The sequence below is a fragment of the Uloborus diversus genome, chromosome 3 (assembly GCF_026930045.1).
Source record: "Uloborus diversus isolate 005 chromosome 3, Udiv.v.3.1, whole genome shotgun sequence".
Classification (NCBI taxonomy): Eukaryota; Metazoa; Arthropoda; class Arachnida; order Araneae; family Uloboridae; genus Uloborus; species Uloborus diversus.
The window spans coordinates 168,546,139-168,569,449 of NC_072733.1; the positions used below are offsets into that span (position 1 = coordinate 168,546,139).

At 32.6% G+C, this 23,311-nt stretch overlaps 1 protein-coding gene across 1 annotated transcript in view; it reads left to right on the forward strand.

Moving 5' to 3' along the window:
* LOC129219044 (rhodopsin-like) overlaps positions 1 to 22,673 on the forward strand; it is a 39,289-nt gene extending 16,616 nt beyond the window's left edge. The window contains exons 3-5 of the mRNA XM_054853364.1: positions 14,802 to 14,929; positions 19,873 to 20,073; positions 22,186 to 22,673. Of these exons, the coding sequence (XP_054709339.1) occupies positions 14,802 to 14,929; positions 19,873 to 20,073; positions 22,186 to 22,416 (560 nt within the window). The 3' untranslated portion in view covers positions 22,417 to 22,673. The remainder of the gene's footprint in view (positions 1 to 14,801; positions 14,930 to 19,872; positions 20,074 to 22,185) is intronic.
* Positions 22,674 to 23,311: the final 638 nt, after the last annotated feature.

Here is a 23,311-nt window from a genome sequence, read left to right on the forward strand (position 1 = left end):
AAATTCCATTTTAATAATGTATGGTTTTCATATGCTAAACAAAAAATATCAGTATCTCAAAATTTTAAATTCTCCCAAAATCATTTTTTTTAAAATTTCCATGTCACTGTAGCGCGGAAAAGTTGCGATTGGTAAGAAAATATTTTTTTCTTTTTTTTTTTCGAAATCTGATTTATTTCTGCCGCACCGTTTTTTCGTATCTTAAACTTTCGCCTCAATTAACAACAAAAACGTTACAAAAGAATAATGCATGAAAAAATAACTATTTGGGGGGGGGGGGATTAGATGCCACTTCTGAGAGAATATCTTAGAACACTTTCGTCCATTACAAACTATCCTTTATCAAATAATTTCTGGAACACGAAAACTTATTATTTTTTTTAATGCAGCATTACTCCAATTTTAAAATGCTGGTCAAACAATTTTTAAACCGCTAATAGTTTTTTAAACAAATTCTTCCCTGAATTATAGTCATATAACGTCACAACGGAACTTTAATAATTGCTAAAGTTTTGTTTTAAATTTGTGAAAAATGTGACAAAATAGCACTTACCATTATTTTTATGAGTTTGGGGAAAATGAAAAAATGGTCTGAAGCAAAATAATCAGGAGTGCTGAACTCGGCTGGGGGAGGAGGGGGGGGTGTACCCTTGCTCTTAGGGAGGGGGGGGGGGGCACCCTTGGAAAAATCAATTACTTTTCTTAAACAGTAGTACCTGTGGCAACTTTTTTACTCAGATCAATTATTGAAGCAGCAAGGTATCTTGTCCAATTGAGAGACCGAAATACATAAATCATTCCAAGACAGAAAATGATAGAATGAAGCTGAGTGTTCCACAAATTTCAATGCGCAACACAATAATATCTAAACGAATTTAAAATTTTCTTTGTTTCAAATAATTATAAATAAAACGGTTCAGGAGATTTTTAATTGCAGAAGAAATTACTATTACTAGCTTCATGAACACATTAATGTGGAAAAATATTCTCAATGGATGAAATAACATTTGATTTTATGCTAGGAAATGTAAATATAGAAGCAATTAGAATGTGACTTTATTTTTGCGTACAAACACGCATATAATTACAAGCTAGGGGAAGAGAAAGAGCTTTGAAAAACAAGTGATTGTAAAAATTTAGGTGTGAATGATAAACAAGGAATTTTTTCATGGGCGTCCATATGCAAAATTTTAAGGGGAGGGGGGGGGGTGCTCAGATATTTTCCACATGTTTTAGAAGGATATTTTCCCGTGGAAACCGATTTCAGTACAGATTAGAGTGAATAAAATTTGACATTTTTACTTATTCAATAATGGCTGGAAAACAAATGTTTTTACATTTTAGCAAAGAAAAAAATACTAAAGCAAGGAAGTTCTAATTTCTAGGGGGGGGGGGGGGCTTGAGTCCCCACTTGCCCCCTCCCCATATGGGTGCCCTTGAATTTTTGGATGATAAAAATATAAAATTATTTTTTCAACTTTTAAAAAGGACTGTATTGCTGAAAAAATAAGTTTTTCACATGGAAAACTAATGCAAGGCAAAATGCAGTTTATGAATTTGTCCTGTGTCGTTTATATTAATAAGTTTATGGATTTTAAAGACAATAAATGTTAACAAATGTTTCACGAACTGAAACAGATGGAGGGGGCGAGGGGATCGGGTTCTAAAACCAATACATTGTAAAAAGATTTTAATATTATTGTAAATTATTTTTCTTTCTATGTTTTAAATTATTTTCTTTCTTTCTTTCAAATGCATACACAATATAGTAGAAAATATTAAACTTCTATCTATATTATTCAAAAACCTCACACACAAGAAAAAAAAAACATTTATGACTGACAGATTTTCAATATTAGAAAGAGACTAATATATTAATCAGTAGCGTGTCTAGAGGGGGAGGGGACAGCGGTCTGCCCCGGAATTGCACCCAAAGTGGATTTCAAAGTTAATAAAATAAAAAAATCTTAATTCTCTGAAGTTTTTCCCGATTTTTTCTTAAATCATATTTAATCCATTAAATGCCAACGAAAACAAAGCACAATATTGCGCTTGGACGGGGCACGTTACATATGCGTCTAGGGAAAATTTTACATAGAATTTATTCGTAATTAAACTCGTTTTTCAATATTCGTAATTAAACTCGTTTTTTAATTGCAACTATAGTTATAACGCCAAAATAAAAATAAGTTGCTGTTTCTAAAAAATAGCACGAACTTAATATTTACATAAAACATCTTTTTGAAAGAGGGGGGAGGGGGTGGAATTCGTAAATTACAGCCCGGCCCAGATGAAACCCTTGCCAAGAACGTGACTATATTATTGAATTAGTTTTTATTTCATCTTGATTAATAACAATATGAATAAAAAAACATTTAATTAATAACAAGATGAAAAATCTTTTTAAGTTTCTTTCCAGAAACATTAAAAAAATGCATTGATGTTTTTAAATTTCAAATTGAGTCTAATAAAAAAAAATTGCATGAACTATAGATCCATTTTGCTACTCCCTATTAAGACAGTTTTCAGTCATAGTTTTAACCTCGTCCCACTCTTTGCCCTCCTCATACAATAACTAAATAAATAATAATATAGGGGAAAGGGGAGGGGGAGGAGGGCACACGTGAGCAATTTTTTCCTTTTCCGTATTTTTCAAAAAATATTATCAATTTCTCAAAGTAATTCTTCATGATTGAATAATCTTTTCTTTGTGCCACGGAATTTTTTGAGATTTTTTTACAAAACATTTCTCTATTTATGCTATTTTTAAAAAATATATCTTCAATTGTTCACATGTGCCCTATAGGGGGGGGGGCATGTGAACATGTCTAGGGCACATACGAACACGATTGAAAAATGCAGGATAAGCTGCATATTTCAACGACAAACTCTTTAATATGAAACATATACGTATGTACCAATTACATTAGAGGGTTTGTAACCCATATAGTGTGCCAGATTACCGTTCAGAAAGCGTGTTATTATGAAAAGTTTTTTTTTCCCGAATTATATAACTCTGCTAACTTTAAAATTTGAAAGTTTCGTAGTGTGCTCACTGGAAAGACAAGGGAAAAAAACTTTTTTACGACTTAAAAAAAAAAGCAAAGAATATTTTATGCGTAAAGATTTTTCCTATATATTGCGTTAATAATTCATACAGAATATGAGAATGAGTTAAAAATATTTTAAATTTCATTTTTTAATTAAGTGAAAATATTTGGTCCTTTTATTTAATGTAAAAGTATTATATAAAACTAAGCTCTTGACAAAGTATTAAGTTAAAAATAAATTAAAAAGAAATTATCATAAAAATAAATAACTAAATATTTAATAATAATAAGAAGTAACAATAAATTTACAAACTGACTGTAAAAAAAAAGGAACTTTGAATATTTACACATTTTTTAACACCTTATAAATAATACCCTGCACTAATATTAACATTACGGAGAGGATATGGGAACTGTTCACATGTGCTCCTAGATGTTGTGTTCACAAGTTCTCCATCATCTAGTTTAGAACTAACTTGTAGAAAAGAAGAATTTTTAATTAAATTTAAAAAAAAAAACCTGTCATAAATTTATTTGAATGTTCACATAATGGTTTGTAATAATTAAGTTTATCTTATTACAGTAAAACCCCTCTTAACGGACACCCCTCAAAGGCGGACAATTTTTAATTCCCCAGCTCCAACGCAATTAACATTATTAATCCCCTGTCCTGTGGACACCTCTCTATTGCGGACAAAAAGATTTGTCCCGTTAGTGTCCGCATTGGAGGGATTTTACTGTAGTTAGAAAAAATATGTTTTTACGTGAAAAAGAAAGTGATCAAATTACATGAGCATCTGCTAAAACAAAGAAGCTGTCACCACAAGAACACAAACTGGCTTCATGTTCCATAAGTTTTGCCAAGATGTAGGACTGGTACGGTCTTTACTTGGAGTTTTTACTTGATGTTATCCTAGTAAAGCATTCTATGTTCACATGTGCCTCCCTTTCCCCTATTTCGAGATCTGAAAGTCAGTAGACTTTTTAAAAATTTATAATTATTGAACTATTTAAAATAAAACCGTGCGGTTTGCGCAGAAATACTCAGAAACAAGGGGTTTTTTCGTTTATTCTGAAAAAGAATAATATATTTTTTAGTAACATTTTTAACTGAACGGTTGGACCTTTTTTCTTCAAAGAACGACATGTTGACCAGTAGCGTACGTAAGAGATCGGTGCACCCCCCCCCCCCTAAGATTTATAAGTGCGCCTCTCTCCATAAGATTTTTTTAAAATTTTAATATAGTGTTTTTTTTAGAGCGTGCTCCCTTATACCTCTTGCGCCCCTCCCCCGCATAGCAAGAGTGAGGGGGTGCTATGTAAGTCACTAATGGTGACACATCAAAACAGTTTCTGTCACTTGTTCAGATAAGCAAGCACTCCAAGCAATAACATTTATGCAGGATGGAGCGCCTCCGCGCATAGCTACACCTGTCACGAAACTTCCGAGGTCAACATTTGGGGACAACCATGTCTTCAGTCGTTTTTTGGCATGAATGGCCCACAAGGTTTACAGATCTTACACCTTGTGACTTCTAGTAGTGGGATTGTTTAAAATATCGTGTGTATAGAGCCTTCGAAGTACTTCTTAGACGGCTGTAGTTCTCAATGATGAGAAACACATTGAATGGTTGTGACGATGAAACATTTTTATTGATCGAAATGAACTTCATTATAAAATTATTCCATTAATTCAACTCCAGGTCAAAAATGCAACTAACATAAAATTCTGTTTTCCATCATATCTCCCCATGTTCTGAGAATTTCTGTGGAAACCGCATCATTTTATTGTAAATAGTTCAACAGTTATGGAGTTTTAAAAAGTTTTCTGATTTTTAGATCACTCTGCATATTATTGTTATGTGGTTGCTATATGAGGAGGGCAGGGAGGGAGGCGAGGAAAAATTATGACTGAAAACTTGGTTGCAAATACTAAAAGTTTGAGATCCGTAAGGTCAAAAAATACCACATTACTTTTTACCATTTACTATTGAATTTTACAAGCACTTTTTTAAAGAGTTATAACTAAAATAAAAACTAAATTTAAAAAAAATATTTTAATGATAGAAAAACTCAAAAATATATTTTGGAATAAGTTAAAATTTTGAGATTCTGATATTTTTTTCTTTCAGCAAATTTATTTTGAGTACTTTGATGCTGAAGCTACAAAGTGATCTTAACTAAAATCTGCACTTCAAATATAAAAATTTGTTTCTTATTCGAATTATAGATTTGGATCACAGTAACGAAAATATTACAAATCACGGTACGGCACTCTTGAAATGTTTTCATAGAACTGCCACCAATTAATAATTAATTGATTCTCCATTTAATTGTGTACAATCAAGTATCAGTGTTGTGTACATAAGTAACTTATCAAGGCCTTAAAAACATTTTGCCTTAGAACAAGGAGAATATTAGGTATACCAGTTTCAAATCATCCACTATAATATTAAAATCTGTTCGCGTCCGTCTGTCTGTCTGTCTGTCTGAAGATCGATCTTCTCGAAAACCACTGCGAATCGGGAGTCAAACGAGATACCGATCAATTCGAATTTTTCCAAAGAAAACAATAGGACCAATCTCATAATTGTACGACTTTAATTAGCGGGGATATTAATTAAAACGTTAATTAACATAACGCTATTCAGGAATTTTTATTTCTTTCCTGTTGCCATTTTGCATATGGGTGAGCAAATAAAATTCTAATAATTGTGTCAAAAGAGATTTTTTTGGCTGCTGTCCAAATCTTAAAACAACGTTTCCATCTAGAATTTCAATTTTAATTAGTTTAAAATTGGTTGCTCTATTCGGATATTTATCGTCTGTCCTTTCTTATTTTTTCATATTCAACGTTCTTAACTCTTTTCAGCATATGAAAAATGTTTCTTTAGTAATGTTTATTGATTGAAGTGTAAGTTTATCATTCACCGGCCTCATATTTGGGTACATTTAGAATGTGCGACTAATTATGTTTATTTTGTTGGACTTTTTTCCGTCACATGGGTGAGTTTTCGAATTGTAATAAATCTCTTTTTCCTTCCTGTTTCGAATTTTTGCAATACAGTTTGTATCGTTAAAAGAACACGTTAAATTAAGATTGTTTGGATTTCTTTAAGTGAAACAGAGTTGAACAAAAAAGATTGTTTTTAAGTATTTTTACTGAAGCTTAATTGGAATCTGATGGCTTGATATTAAATTAATGCTTATTGGTATTTAATAAGTCTTGGTGCTTTAGTTTCACGTAATCAACAAAAAAGTGTGTGTCATTTTATGTAAAAAGCTGATTGTAATTGTACATAAATATTTCAGATATATTCTATCAGATTTAATTCAGTATAAAGTGAGCACATATTATAGTTGAGAATGCATATATTGTCTTTTGTGCTAATTGAAAATACTCATAACTTGTACTATTGATAAATATGATTAACGTTAAAGAGGTTTTTGCCAAAAATATGCTCTACTGGTGTTTTGCAAACCTTGCATTACGCGTAATTATTTACTCCTTAGCGCTTTAGAAACTGATGTCAGAATAATACAAAAACATCAATTGAACAGCTCTTTCATTTTTTAAGTAGCCCGTGCAACGCCGGGCACGCAGGCTAGTTAGTATTTAAAATGTGTTTTAAAATCGGGCTGAAATGCAAGGTGGTTATGCTGCTTATCTGAATATCAATAAATTTTTATAATTCAATAACATATCTCACGCCTTGCGAGTATAATCAATATATAGCCTCGCAAGAATTTTCTAAAGTTTGTTATTAAATGAAAAGTGATCAAATGATTGGCGACTTACCGTCTTAGATTCATTTGAGAAAGCAACGAGCAAGATATTTATTTCACTGCAACTGAAACACTAGAATACAGTACACCCTCGCTCATCCACACTAACTGAGACCAACAAAATCCGGAAAATTCGGGAAAAAGCAAAACAATAACCAGGTTTATCTTTTATTACAGCAAAAAGCAATGATTTGTAACGAAACTACATAGTACCGTTTCTCGAAAATACTGGGATAGTTGCAGTGGTGTCAGAATCGAACTGACGCTCCACGTACGCCACATCGTTTGTTAAATAAGTATTGTACTTTATTGTACCTCATATGCAAGAGTTCATCAAAATAAAAAACGAATATTTGGTTTATTTATAGTTACGTTCTTGGAATCATAATTTAAATTTATTATTTAAGTAAATATATTTTTTTAACTGTATAAACTTGATCCGGATAAATGCGGGATGTAGAAACGAGGTTCTACCGTATATTTAAAAGTATTTTTAAAAATAAATATAGAAAGAAACTACGAGTAAATGTACGTCGGGGAAGAACGATTTAAGGGAGGAAACCAGATTAGACGGGTCAAAAAAATCCACTTTTTTTTAATTTCATAAAATGGTAGCAAAAGAATTCAAAAACATGTTGTTAAAATTTCAATGCTAAATTTCGTGTAGTTCCGATGCTCGTTTTGGCTTTTTTTTTCCTTTTTTTTTCAAGCGCGTTTTCTAGAAATGACTTTTTTCCAGCTGGTGGGCATTCTAGCTCAAAAAGCTATTGATCAATCGTTAGTAAAACTTGTATAAATATTCTTTATTCAATTACAATCTATATGAACCTAACTCTGGGTTGATATTATTATAAAAAATATTTTTTTACTGCAAAAAAGGTGAAAAAAAAATGCAGAAAAACATGACATTGTAATCAAACACCTCAACACATTCAATTTTCAACGTTTATGATCACAATTAGGTTCATTAGGTTCATATTCTTAGGAAATACATTACCACTATTTCTGGCGGAAATAATTTGAAAAAATTAGAAAGTGTACTGCAAAACAGGAATAAAGTATCCTATAATCTTAAACAAATTCTGATTATTTCTTTTCTGTAAAAAAAAAATCATGAAAAACACAAAAATTTCGGCTTAATAAACAGTTTTTCCCCTTTTAATCTAAAATACGCCACGGATTCATCTTTGTTTCTAGAAACTAACTCAAGCGCTTTTTTTTAAATGCAAACGATCACTTGGGTCAGTGCTCGCCAATCTACGGCCCGCGAAGCTGATCCATATGGCCCATTCACATGTTCAATGTTACAAATCGAAAAAGAGTTTTTCGAGTCTTCCGAAACAACCAATCATCTCCATTAGGTATTACGAATGATTGTTACCAATTTTTTGCCGAATAGTCAGAAATTTATTTTTAAAGAACAATTGGAAACTTCACGTGAATAAAATAACATTTAAGTTGTAATAACAACAATTCATGGTTTGTAGTTTTATTCCCCTTTCGATTTTTTCCCCATTATGATCTAAAAAGATTAAAATGCGTTTTAATTTTGCATGTGTTCTGGCCCGCGATTCAACTTAGTATAAGGTGCGAAGCAATAAAAAGTATGGCTCAACTGACTTAACTAGTCAATAACCGTGAATCTCACTATACTGTAGTATACGAAGAAAATTCAAAGCTGCAAACTTAAAGGACATTTATTTTTTATTCTTTCCAAGAGTTAAAATAAAACACATTGTTAGATAAAAATAGAACTTCTTTAATCAGCTTTATTAGTTTGGGTTTTTAACTTGATGGAATTGCCAAGAAAACTTTAGGAAGCAGGAATACCTTCCGTTTCGTTTATCTCTCCTGCCACAAATTCGAGGAATGAGCTTTTGTGCTTTTTTTCCGAGGCAAGGGGATGCTTAACGTGGTCAGATAATCTTCTTACTATACTCTATAAAAGTGCAATTTCATTGATGTGATGCAAAGCGTTACATGCACTCCATCAAAATTTCATATTAATAACGTTTAATGTAGGTTTTTCTTTTCAAAACTTTAAATAATTGTGATTTTCCTTTTGTAATATACAGAGTGTTTCGTTTTAACCTGCAGGACCTATATTTTCGCAACCGTTGGTCCTAGATATATACTTCCAAATGCAAAAATGTGAAAAAACAGATGCAGAGTTAAGATATTGAAAGTTTGAAGTGAAAATAAAAAGTCGTCAAAAAATACAAAATTTAACTTTTTATACGGGCCCCATGTCCCCTAACTTATCTTTAGGGAAATAATCTCCATTAAAAAATAAATCCAACACAAAAGGTTTGAAATTAGTACGACCAATACAGTCGGATCCTGACTTACGCGAGGGATGCGTTCCAAGACTCCTCGCGCAAGTCGAAATTTCGCGTTGTGGAAAAGCGTATGTTAATGATTTTTTTATTGGCATACCCAATTATTTTAGACAATTTCAAACACTACTAAAACTGTTTAAGACCATTTTTAACTATATATTATCGTTTCTTACATAAAAAGCGGAATTTTTAGTTTTTTACTGTATTTTTGAAAAAAAAAGTTGCATTTCTTCAACATAAAATATACTGTTACGATGCACAAAATCAATGATCAATGTGACAGATAGACATGAAATAAAACAGAACAGTACGTACAGTATGTACTAATAATAAAGCGTCGCACTACAATAGTACAGTATTATTGTAGTTAAATTTATAGCTTAAAAATTGAAGATGATGATTTATGCTGCTCAATCTCAGGCCGTTATTTTAATACATTTTCAAATACAGTAGCTTCGCATGAATTGTATAACATTTCCATCCATGGTAAAACACCTCTTTCACGGTCTCTAATATCCACAATTAGAGATGAAAACGGTCGGAAAAAAACCGGAAAATTTCGGGAAAAAACGGAGAAAAACCGTTTTTTTCCGAAAGGGTTAATTTCCACTCCGGAAAAATTGAAAAAATGATTTTTTTTTCAACTTTTTAGGAAGTTTTAACTGAAAATTTCAGCAAAAAGTGATTAGAAATTTCGCATACTTAAATTCTGATGCAATTTCCTCCCCCCAAACCCTCTTTGTATGTTAAAATACTGCGTATAACTTTGATAATACAAGTTGTTGTAGGATAGTATAATTTGCATATAAATCAAAAAACATTTAATACTTTTTGCAAAAAATCCATATTCTTAGTGAAGAATTTGTATATATATTTTCCTTCTTCAAAAAACAAAGAAGCATAGCTTTAATCACAGAACTATGTTTCTGCTGACTGCGAAACAAATGTACAGGGTGTGACAATAAAAAACACGGGCAAGCAAATATCCCTGTAATTTTATTAAAAATAAATGCATTTTTAAAACACAAAAAATAATAATATGAGAATACCTTTAACTATTAATAAATTAATTGGTTTCAAACTGGTTGCCTTTTGACGTAATACAGAGGTGCAACTGCTTATTGAAATTTTCATTCAAGGACTGCAAGTCCTTTAATCAATCCTATTTCCTAAAAAGAAACGGATCTAGAGAGTCCAAAATTTAGTGCAGTTTAGAATAGACCCCCCTTGGAGTGTCTTCAGACCAAATCCTATTGTTTTGAAGGTTTTGAGCTGGTTGAACGGTAAATCAGTGAAAGATATCTCTTTCAGCGAGGACTTGCGGCCCGTCTCAAAGTTTCTGGCACCTTTGGAGCCCATGCAAATGCCTGAACTTTTTGGAACTCAAAAAACTTCTGTTTGAGTTGTTTTTGCCCTTAATCGTGCTTATCGGTCACAAATTCCCCCATCTTACAAACTACTTCTCTCGTGAAAACCCAAGGGTTTCATTGAGCTCACTTTTGGATGGCCTGACTATTAAATGAAATGTTCACTGTTCATTTTTATACACTTCTGGACATCGACTATCATTTCCAAGCCACTTGAAACGGCATACCGCATCAAATACTGTTTGCCGAGGCACCAACAAGCAAACGAACTGTCGTTCTACTTGGTTAAACAACTTTAAAATTTCAGGTCTTTTGCTTAAAATTGTAAGAAAACCGAAAAACAATACATAAACTAGGAGATATAGTGTAAATTATTTTATAATAAAGTGAGACAAAAATAAATAGGACGCTCATTTCAAAATGAAATTACTTTACTTCCATTCAATGATGCAATCTTTGTCCGATTTTTTTTTTTTTTTTTTTTTTTTTTTGCCGCACCCTGTGTACTTGCTGTGCTAAGCACAAATGTAGAATCTCCAGTTGAGCTCAAGCTGAGATATTGTGTTTTAAAGTTTGGCTCTTCCATATATTTGATTCAGATGTCTTTTTCTCTCTCTTTTATTATATTTAAGAATTTTTTTAAAAAATAGTCCCTGATTAAATGATCCTAAAACATTTTATTTATTGAGTAAAATATAAAACAGAAAAACTTGGTTATAATACCTCAGTTTTGTTCAAAAGTGCAGGTATGACTACTTTTACTACTATGCTAGTCATGACCCCAAGCGACGGTCACGGCTTAGAACGGCCGTATGAATAAACTGAAACTCCGGTTTAAGTTTTGGTTCAGCTTTAGAAACCATTACGCAGTTTTGTTTTGGGGTTTCTGTTGGAAAGAAAGAGATAAACCAAATTAGTTTTGATTTAGACTTAGATTGGACTGGAAAAAATCAAAACTCCCTAGCTTTCATTCTCAGACAGCAAAGTTACATTGGTAAGGAAGGGAAATCATACTTATTTTTCTTTCAAACAATATCAATCATTCAAAAAATCAAAAAATATCAATCATGTTTGAAAGTCAAAAATTACAATTATTATTTCAAGTTTCAAAGGCAGTCTAAAATAGAAAATGTAACTGTTATGATTAGACACACCTAACCCCATTATAATTGGTTGAACGACGACTTGACTTACTTTTGGTGTTGGATCAAGAAAGCTTTCAGTTATAACACAAAAAGTTTTTTTTTTCTAATTAAACTTACCTTCATGTGTATTTCTGTGAAGCAGAAAAAGAGGATGTGTAGGTTGCATATATTTTTTTTTATGCTTAACCCTTTATCTGTTCCAAGAAACACAGAACTATCAAGAAACCATATTTTTTTCATAAAAAAATCAATTTTTCCATTTTTTCCCGAAAAAAACCGGTAAAAAACCGTTTTTTTTCCACCACTTCAAAATTTCCGGAAATTTTACATCTCTATCCACAATATAAAAGCAGCTTCCAATATAATATTATTAGCATTTTGCTTAGTTACTACTCTGCGAGCTTCATACTAAACATGATTTTTTAACTTATACGGATTGCCTTTTATTGAATTTTACTTGCACGTACGAAAGATTCACTCATATCACGGGACGCGGAAGCGTCCCGCCCCGCCAAGGAAACCAAACGTCAGTAGCCAACAGAAGCAAATCCACCGCCAAAGACGAAAGAAAATAAAACGACCAAAAACAAGATTACGCGACAGAACGAATTGGGGTTTTTTGGGTTTTTCACCCCTCTGTATCTCAGCCCCATAAAGACCCCCGGAGTTGATTTTTGGTACACTCAATTTCTAGTGGCCACTGACGCCGTAAATCAAAATACAATGCCCTAGACCATCAGGGGAGGAGGTATTAAAGTTATAAAATCGCTGTTCAAAAAAGTTTTCGCTTTCTTTGACAGGGCTACAGCCTAGACGAAAAAAGGAATCAAGCTGAAATTTCGCACACACATTCCTTGTGCCCTACTTATGTGCCTTTTGTGCCATTTGACCCCCCTCCCCTTCCCCCCTCGTTTTTACTCCCCAAATTGTACCTTCCCTGGGTTCTATCACAGCCCGCCGGGGGGCTACGGTAATGATTTTTTGTATACATATTCTTGGGGGGCCATTGAGTACATATACAAAAATTCAACCCCCAGGGACATCATGGGCCGGAGTAATTAAAGTTTGAAAATCACTAATTTTCCCTAAATTCTTATGTACTTACTCTCAGCTCATAGGGTTTGTTTTTCTCGGACTGCAATTGCAAGGTTAGAACAGATCTAACAGTTATTCCAAAGTTGTCTTAGGAAATGAAATTCAATCAAGACTAAAACAGATCCAACAGTTGCAACTAGACTTTAAATCGCGGATATCACAAATTTGCCACAGCGACTGCGCATGCGCGCAGACTTTGCTCATTGGGCTTTCTGTTTTCAGATTCTATGTTGTTTGTTTATACTTAAGCAGAGAAACAAATTAATGAATGAGATTAGAATGCTGTCCCCCTCCCCCCAGTTTCGCCGATACAAAATTTCTTTTCTTCCTGTTTTTCAGTTTTGATAAATTTATGGAGGGAAGAAATTTTAAATGTCGGCGCGAAACTGGGGTTAAATGATTACAATATTTTACGTGACAAATTATATGAAACTGTACGCATATGAATACGGCACATATAACTTTTTAATTAAAAGCGAAAAATAACACTTTTTTATTGGTTTGCTTATTTTCTAAATTAATGGATTTTTCACAAACAATACATAATGAATTGAAAATATATGAAATTCGTGTGTGGATATCCGTGCTTTGCAGTAATTTGTTAGCTGAAAAAATTTTTGCAATTAATTTAAGCAAGACTTTTAATGAGCTTAGTCCGCGCGCAACATGCGCATTCGCTATGGCAAATTTGTGATATCCGCGATTTGACATCGAGTAAAGTTGTATAGACCTTCTGACACATTCAAATTTAAAATATTTAATGGCTTAGTTTTTTTTTTTTTTTGCTTGGTGATTACATGCGTTATTTCGTTTTTTAAATGGACTTTTAAACAAAACTAGGCATTAAAAAAGACAAAGACTTCTATCAAGAAAAAGATAAATCACCAAACAATTAAAATTATCCCATAAAACGTAAAATAATCCATGATTTAAGAAAAAATGTAATTAAACAAAAAGTGAAAAGCTAGATTAAAATAGCCCTCAAGCTGTAAAACATTTAAAGAAACCTTCATGAAAATGATGAATAATCTGTCAAATAAAGAAACTGTAATAGAATTTATTGCGAAGTTGTAAAATACTCGAAAGCAATATAATTTAAAATATAGTATTTTATTATCCATGAAATTTTCTTTGCAACAGAGAGAGGATACAAGAATTGTAATAAAATTTAAACGCCCAATTCTCGCAAAATGAACATAGAATCTTAATAGTCAGAAAATAACTTGACGTAAAATTAGGCCCCAAGTAACACTGAAAGGTTACGTCATCGTTACATCACGTTGCAATTAGTTGAAACATCGTTACCGTTTCCCACGCAACGTGATATCACGTTGCTTTATCGATTCGTTACAAAAAGCGTAATTTTGAAACGTTACATCACGTTGCAAATTTCTTAAATTTGTAACGTTGACAAACAGTTGCAAAAGAAACGTTACTTATCGTAACTTTTCGTTGCACCTTGCCTCGTCTTCGGCAACCTCCGAATCCTAGTGGCCATTTCCAGTAAACAACTTTTGGCTTGCTATGCCGCCATTGTTTTGCAGCTTCGCAATCGCGATCTCTCATCACTTTCAGCGGTAAGTACTTTGTATTATTGTTAGTGTATTATTGTTGATATACTTATTTAATTAAAAAAGAAGTGTCCCAAGTAACATAAATCGCGTTACATCACGTTGCTCTGAATCGTTGACATCACGTTATTGGTAACGTTGATAGAGCGAAAATATGTCTCGTTGCAAAACGCAAAAGCAACGGTTTTAGTAACGTTACATTAACGGTTTCAGTAACGTTACATCAACCTTTATTTATCACGTTACATCACGTTGCTTTTAAACATTGTATTAATATTGTTTTTTTTTTTTCCCCAAGCTTGAATAAAGTTTTTTTTTCCTTGGTGAGAATGGAGGTGGATTCATTGAACCCTTAATTTTTGATACAATAAGTATTCTGTATTTTGTGCTTTATTGACTCTACATTTATGACTTTTGCTTTCATGATTGTGTTTCTCATTGTATGTAGTAGTAACTGTATACAGCTACATTGCAATAGTCCTGGAGGCTAGAAAGCAGAGGCTGTTGCTAGAAAGACTTGGGAATGTTACCTGTATCGGAAAGAGCCGTTTGAATGTGGAGCTTAAATTAGTAAGAGTAAGTTCAAACAATATTTCTTAATTGCGAAACTTTCTGTGAAAGTTAAACTCATTCCATACAGTGTTGTATAAAATGTTCGCGATTGTGATGAGATAATACCTCAGAGGAAGCATCCCGGGATGAGCTGGTAATCCGGCCACTTTTTTCATTGTCACGTGGCAGGTCTTTGCATTTCCCTTGGAACGATAAATCAATGGTTACTTTTGGTTTGATAAGTTTGAATATTGCAAAACTTTTTTTGCCGAAAAAAAAGAGAAAGAAATAAAATAAGAAGTGATAAATAGTATTCTAACTAGTCTTAGAAAAGAATTACTCACTTTTGATGATTCTTCTATCTTAAGACAAATTTCATTATTTACAACGATTCTTTTCCAGCTGTGTCAGAAACGCATGCTAAAATTTCACAAAATTTTCGTTAATTTGACGAAAAATTTATTCGTTGCATTTTTTACGAAGACATTTTGTCAAATTACGACGAAAATTTCGTGATATTTGAGCATACATTTCTGAGAGTGACTCCACTGATATTCAACTGCGGGACGGATTGTCAAGTAAAAATTAAACAAAACTTTTTGGATGTTGACTGGTGGGAAGCAACCTTGTGCTGACTCTATCAGATATTTGTTTCGAGGACACGCTTCATTAACTTTTTTAGGGCACCGCCATGCTATGTTCCCTAAAATATACATCAATTTCACTTTAGCTTGAAACAAATAGTGAAACCGCAATGGCAGGCTCTTCACCATTAGATGCTCTAATGTTAATATTTGAAATATAGGGTTGCTTCGGGCAAGTAGCTTCATCCCGCCCTACCCCCCAAATGAAATATGTACAATGTACATGACTTTTACAGATTTTTTACATTGGTCATGTCGTACTTCATCACAGTGATTCGTTTTATATATGTTTGCGCTTTATGCAACTTTTTTCCGTGTCATAGAACTTACATCAAATAAATTTTCTGAAAAACACCTTTTAGAGAGTTCAAGAAGTCGTTCTCAAAGAAGTGTTTCCAGGTTAGTTTCTATTTTCGTTATAATCTTCATTGGGTTTTAACGCATAGTTAAATGTGAAGTGAATAGGAATTTTTTCAAAAAGTATTATTGATAAGTGTTTAAAAGTAGGGGTTCTACTTACCCAGTAAATTTTCCCTACCCGGGGTAATTTGGCCATCTCATTATGGGTTAACAAGGTCCCTTCGTAGTGGTGACAAATTTAAAGGAAAAGCAACTCTGATGAAGAAATTTCTATGAATGAAATACAAGATAATTTTGAAGAACTAGATGCAATTTATAGTTTTGCTACGAAAGCTGGTGGCATTGTGTTTGTGAAAATTGCTTTAAAAAACCCTTAAGGCATCATGTATGTCTAATTTTGGGATTCGATTATGCAATTGAAGAAACTACTGCTAAACTTGTGAGAAAAGATAGAAATAGCGGCACTTATTGGCCTGATTCGGATGGTGTTGGGATTATTGCTGAGTTTGAAGTGATAATGATTCTCTCCCAGTCAACTTTAAATAGTCGCTGCTATTAGAGTGTTTCCAATTTCGTTTTCAATTAAAATGTTTACAAAGCAACAAAAAATTTTCTTAATCAACTGTATCATGTTAATTTAAGACAGAGTTATATGTAAAAGTAATATGTAATCCTATAGGTTTTTAATAAATTTTACAGATGTAATTGCTTTGTTTTTTGTTCAATAATTTTCCGTCATACAGATTTAAATGTCAGTAGGTAGCCCAAAAATGGTCTTGATAAAGTGTAAATCATACTAAAAATTTACACTTTATCAAGTAAGACCCACTTTTCATTTTTTGATATGCTCACTTTTAATTTATACAAAAGGTAGGGGGCCTACTTACCTCTTTTTATGGGGTAAGTGGGATTACCCATCTCATTTAAGAAAAAATTATTATTAAGAATATATGATGCATTATTTTTGGAAGCAATGATGAACTTTTGTTTTTTAATATAGTCCAAGATTAAATAAACCAATAACTTTAAACTTTTTTGTTTCAAAACTTTTGTATAAGGTTTCAAAAATTAAATGTTCTAAAAGGGGGTTACACTAACCCCAACCAACCCTACTTTTATTTATTAAAATGCGAATCACAATAACATAAATAAATTTGTGAAAAAAATAATTAAAAAAAGATTGTTTTAAAGTTATTTTTAAAGCATGAAAATCGCATGGCAAAAGATTCAAATTTTTTCACAAGCATTTCGTAGACAAGTAGCACCTAACAGCAAATTATTATTATTTTTTTACTTGCTACATTATTAAATTATGTTTATTTATTTGTGCATAAAAACTTAAGATTGATAAACTATTTTTGGCTTTTTGTAAAAAGTACTCTACTTATTACTATAAGATTATCATGCTAATGTTTGATCCTTTGAGACATAGTGACTTCTTTTGAGGTCACCTAGCCCAGCGATTCTCAACTAGTGATGTTCCGGATATCCGTATCCGTATCCGCGGATATCCGAGGGAAAATAAAGATCTGTATCCGTATCCGTATCCGCTACTTTTTTGACGGATCTTAAACAGATCTTTTCTATTCTAAAAATTCTTAAATATTTGAATAAAAGACTTTAATTCCGTTTAAATTAGGTTTTATTCTCTATTTAAATTATAAGGTATCATTTCAGAAGCCAATTTGCAGCACACGTTGCAAAAAGAAATGTGTAATAAGCTTTAAAAGTGTATCTGTGTGTCTATTTGTGGCATCGTAGTTCCTAATCAGATGAACCGATTTTGATAGTTATTTTTTTGTTCAAAAGGTGACTTGATCGAAAGTGTTCTTAGCTTGGCCTCGTTTTCGCAGAATTTTAATCACCGGAGATATTAATAAAAACCGACTTAACGTTTTTCAGAATTATGGTAGTAAAAACTTACCGTACGTTAAAAATATTGGCCCCAAATTGAAAGAACTAAGTTTTCTGCGTTTGATAATTGTTTGGAACTTCGAAGTTATATACAATAAAAGTTATAATCTTCTTAATTAAATTTTAAATGCAATTCTAAGCCTTTATACGTGTGATCGGTAGCTATTTCATAGTCGAACAAGGAGAAAAAGCTTAAAATGATTTAAAATTTCAATCCGCTGTCAGTTCATATTTGTTAACAATGTGTGTTCTAACCCGCAGAATCCATCTCAATATCAGGTCGGCCCTCTGAGACATGTTTTTTTTTTTTATTTTTAGTTTAATATTAGTTTCTGTTATTGATTTGGGGTTTCTGTTATTCTTCATTTTGGTTTTTCTCAGCATTCTTTAAAACAAGTGAGACTAAATTCTCTATTTACTGTTTGTAAAGGTATTTCCGGCTCTGTTATTCTTTCGGTCGGAATAAGTTGTGTGGAATGGGTCACCGCTGCATTTATGCTGAAATAAAATGCGAAAAATTATTTCTAGCCTATCCTGTAGCAGCTTTACACTCTTGCTCATGTATCCTACATCTACCGAGCAAGCTAGAAATAATTTTTCACATTCTATTTAAACATTAATTCAGCGTTGTTCCATTCCTTCCAACTCTCCCTCAATTTTAACGGACATTTCTTTAAAGAGTAAATCATAATCTTGATTATATTTTCGCCGTAGATGACATTTTTTAAAGAAGAAGTGTTATTATTCTGACGGGAATACCTTCCGTAACAAATTAAACACTTGGATAGTTGAATTGGGTAAAACAAATTGAGATCCGTATCCGTAGATCTTGACCCTAATGATCCGGATCCATATCCGCGGATCTACTTTTTTGACGATCCGGCACATCACTATTCTCAACCGGTGTGACGGTGGACCGGCACCGGTCCGCAGAACATTTTAACCGGTCCTCAGTGATATGTGTGGGATCGTTCAAATTGCATTTTTTCCTTAATCCAAAAAAAAAAAAAATAATTATAATATCCTGTACGACATCCTTTATGTGAATTTTTTTATTGATTTTTATCTATGTTTATTTTTTATGAATTATGAATAATTAGTACTATAATTATTTACCTTATTCTTAAGATTCAAATATTTTTTGAAACATCTCTACAACTCCAAATAAAGTTTTGTTTATATATTTATTAATTCATTTTTTATTAATATTATTGTTTTCAAAAAAAAAGGGGGGGGGGGGAGACCTCAGCCGTTAGCAAAATTTTTTCGCAGGCGTGTAACAGTCCTAGTTTTTTTTTTTTTTTTTTTTGCCAAATGAAAACAGAAAAAGAGGAAAATGGGGGGAAAAACCTCACTAGTCGTTAAAACATTCAGATGTTTTTAACAGTCCGCAAATGCAAGGGGTTTTTTTTTCAATAAATAAATAAATGAGCAGAAACAAAAAAAGGAAGGAAAAAAGTAGGAAAATCATCACCGGTCCGCGATTTTTTTTCAGAAGCTCTCACCGGTTCGTGGATCAAAAAAGGTTGAGAAACGCTGACCTAGCCTATTATTTCTTTTCAGCTAACTCTTGAAGCAGCTGTGTCGGTTGGCTGAAAAAGAAAGAAAACAAAAACGAAAGAAAGGTCTAGGTGACTCAATATAAATCCACTGTACCTTAAAGCATAAAGAGTTTTGTTTATTTTGTTGTAAAGTACATACAATTAAAGCATTGATGTACATAAGAACGTCTCTAGAAGAATAAAATCTTTATTTTTTAATTTACAACATGATGAATTTATCATGAACAATTTGAGGCAGTGAGAAGCAAATGGATGTAAGTGGACATTCTCAAGTTTTGAGTAAAACGCGCATAAGGTCCTAGGCTTTCATTGAAATTTTTCTAAATCATGCTGTATAACAGCACCTACCAAGGCTATTAGTACTATCTCTTGCCCCAAGACAGAGGAGAGATTCAGCTACCATTTGTCCTGGTTATCTACAATTTTTTAATTTTGGCACTTATATCTCTTTGCTTCTTACTGCCTCATTTAATGATTTTTCTTATAGTCAACTTCAGCTATTGCTGCAGCTTACATCATTGCATGGTTTCCTTACGCAATCGTCTGTTTGAATGGAACTTATGGGGACCCTGAAGCTATTCCTTGGACGTTTAGAATCATCGCTGCTTTGTTTTGCAAAACTGCTACAACTACCAATCCTATTCTTTACCTCTTTATGTCAAAAGGATTTCGCAGAGAAACTGTCGAGGTATAAAAATTTTGTTTATTTTAAAAATAATTTTTTAAAGTACTGCTTGAAATGTTTGGTTATCCAACCGTTTTTGTATACCATAGCAAATATTTAGTTCAATGAAACTGTTGTGAAAATAACATGTTACAGCATAATTCAATCATTTGCAGTTTACTAAGAATGTGTCACTGTGTAAAGATGGACGTTTAGTTCAACAGTATTTTTAGCCCTCAAAATTATGTGTGGTTTATGAATAATAAGCAATGCGCAATGTGATTCAAGCGAAGCACATTAAATATGTAAGACATTTGTTCATGTATCATTAACTTAGGCATCAGATAAATCAGTTTCGTAACTATGTAGCATAGGTGACACCTGGGGCGGGAATTTGTGGTGTCCCTCCCTCCCAACGCAAAAAAGAAAAAAAAGATGGTTTTAATGTTCTGTGAAAACGTGAAATTCATACAATTTTCAGAAACAACCACTCATTTGTGTTATTATGAAATTTTAAGCGGCTGGATGTTCAAAAGACAAATAAAAACTATGAACGCTCACTGGTAGGTCTAAACTTTGACAATTTGAACTTGAACCTAGTCTTGAGTATAATGTTCACTCCATGGATGTTCTCCATGTTAAAGTGGGGTCCGGAGGTTCATCTCCCGGATAATTTTCAGATTTGTAGTCTTAAAAATGCATTTTAGCTTTATTTTTCAAAAACTTACAATTCCACTTCGGGTGTTACCCCCCCCCCCCCCCGATGGGTGTAACCCGGGGCGGACCGCAACATCAAGTAAAATTTTAACCCAGTGATCAAAAATACATCAAAATATATCAGACGAAAGAGAAAAAAAAGTTAGAAGAAGAGAACCCATGAAATAAAAAAAACTCACTTCCTTTCCTTCAAGAAGTACAAAAACCATAAAACGAGCGAAAAAAGGTGAAAAATGGTTGCCAACAAACAAAATAATGCCATTGCTTTAAAAAAAAAAGAGTTCTTTAAACGTCAACTAACGGACGTTCTAATCGACTCTGAAAGCTCGAACAAAGTTCATCTTAAAGAATATTCTCAGACCTTTCGATTAGTATAAAAAAAAACATCGTACGAGGAATTTTAGTGCCAAAAATAGGAAATTGATGCGAAACGTTTGCCTAAAATTGAAGCAAAAAAATGACAAAATCCATTAAAAATTGTTCTACGGATTAGTTTGTTTTTGTTCTTATCTCTTATTTTCTGTGCAACTTCAACGAGTTAAGAAACATTTAAACTCTATCTATCTTACATTACCGAAGATCTATATTGTAGAAAATTTTCTAACATTTTTCGTTGATTTAATATTCGGCAGTTCTAAGAGCAAAAGTCTTATCTGCATCTGAGTTCAAAATGAGAAATTGCCGTTTAAAGTTTTGAGCCTCCATATATTTGATGCAGATGAAGCTTTTTCAGAATTTTTTTTGAAAAGTATTCCCCATTCACAAATGACCATAAAACATTGTATTTGAGTAAAATATGTGACAAAGAATCAATTGGTGACCGTAACTCAATTTTGATAAAAGTGCAGTTACGACTTTTGTGCTTAACACGGCAGTATTTTTGATAATTCTTCGTTCTCTTTTTTTAGTTCTCATTATTCTCGCAATTATTTAAGTTTCAATTTCGAAATCAAATTTTATTCGGGAGAATATAATCAGTAACTGATGTGTCTCCTAATATCCGGTTAAAACTTTATTGCAAAACAGTATTGGATATAGAGGACTGCCTAGCCTGTGTGTGAGAAATAAAAGGCATTCTAGAATTTCTTGAAATGAGGCATTAGAGCTGAAGTATGGATCAAGTTCATTCCAACTTCACTTATGCTTTGAACGCGTGCCTCATTTATGAACGTAACATTTCATTGTTACATCCATTACGTTCAGAGTTAAAGTGAATCAATTCAAAATTAACTTGATCCACTTTAACTCTGAATGCCTCAAATAGCATTTTCTCCTTTCTTCTGTCTATTAGAGATAATCTTTCATTTATTCTTCACCTATATTGAACGAAATATGTTTTAATCGCATGTGGGCAACGAACACAGCTTTTTCACTCTAGTGGATTATAATATGAGCTAATCTAATCTATTTTCTCCACAGACTTTGCAAATCCTGTTGAAGTGTAAGCACCCCAGCATCGTTTCAAGCATTCTATACAACTTTTCGCAAAAATCATCAAGTCACCCATCGTCATCCCAAATTTCTCTTAGATCATCCTGGCTAAGTAAACAAAGAAAGGATCATTGTAACTTCCAAAAGATTATTACAAGTGGGTCATCGTCAGGTGAACAAACCCATTATTTGTCAAACATTGCCGAAACACGAGTCTAGTATGTACTAGATGCCGAAGATTTTATAAACGAAATTAATTCAATAATATACAATTTGTTTATTTATTTATTTATTTATTTATTTTTTCAGTTAGGCATGACTCATAAATCTTTTAGTTTTCCATTTTGTAAGTGAAGTCGCTCAAGCTATTTCTTCGAAAGAATTTTGAAAGTTTTAAAATCTACATACTTTTTAGAAATTCAATAAAGCACATTTTGGAGAAGGAAATTATTGATAAATCGATAACAACTAAATCATCCTTTCATCTCAGCAGTTAATATCATTGTACTAGAGACAGCAAGTAATATGTATTATGTACTAACATTGTATGTATTTTTTAAATCATCACACTAAAACATGGTGATGTACACTATGTATCGATCTATAGATTAATTAAAATCTGTTTCAACTGTTTTACATTCACTTGAAGTGTTTTGTATTCATTCTTAGGGGCGCCCCGATGGGAGATCACGGGAGGGCACCGTGACTTTCCAAAAGTTTCCTTTTTCGGCAAATTTTGTATAGCAATTCGGCAAAATTATCATCATTCGGAAAACTTTCGAGTTTTATTCGGTAAAATTATCATCATTCGGCGAAGTTTGGAGTTCTATTCCGAAAATTATCATCATTCGGCGAAGTTCGGAGTTCCATTTGGAAAATTATCATCATTCGGCAAAACTTGGTGTTCCATTCGGAAAATTCAGAATTTCCGCCTTCCCAAAAATTTGAGTTCGGGGCGCCACTGTTCATTCCTTCAATTATTTCTCGACGATGAAACTGTCTTGCTTAAGAGACCAGTTTTCTTCCCTTAAGCAAGACAACTTGTGAAGATATGACATAATATTACATTTTTTTACTCGCCCCTCCCCCTTCCTTTACCACCTAGGTCCTAGAT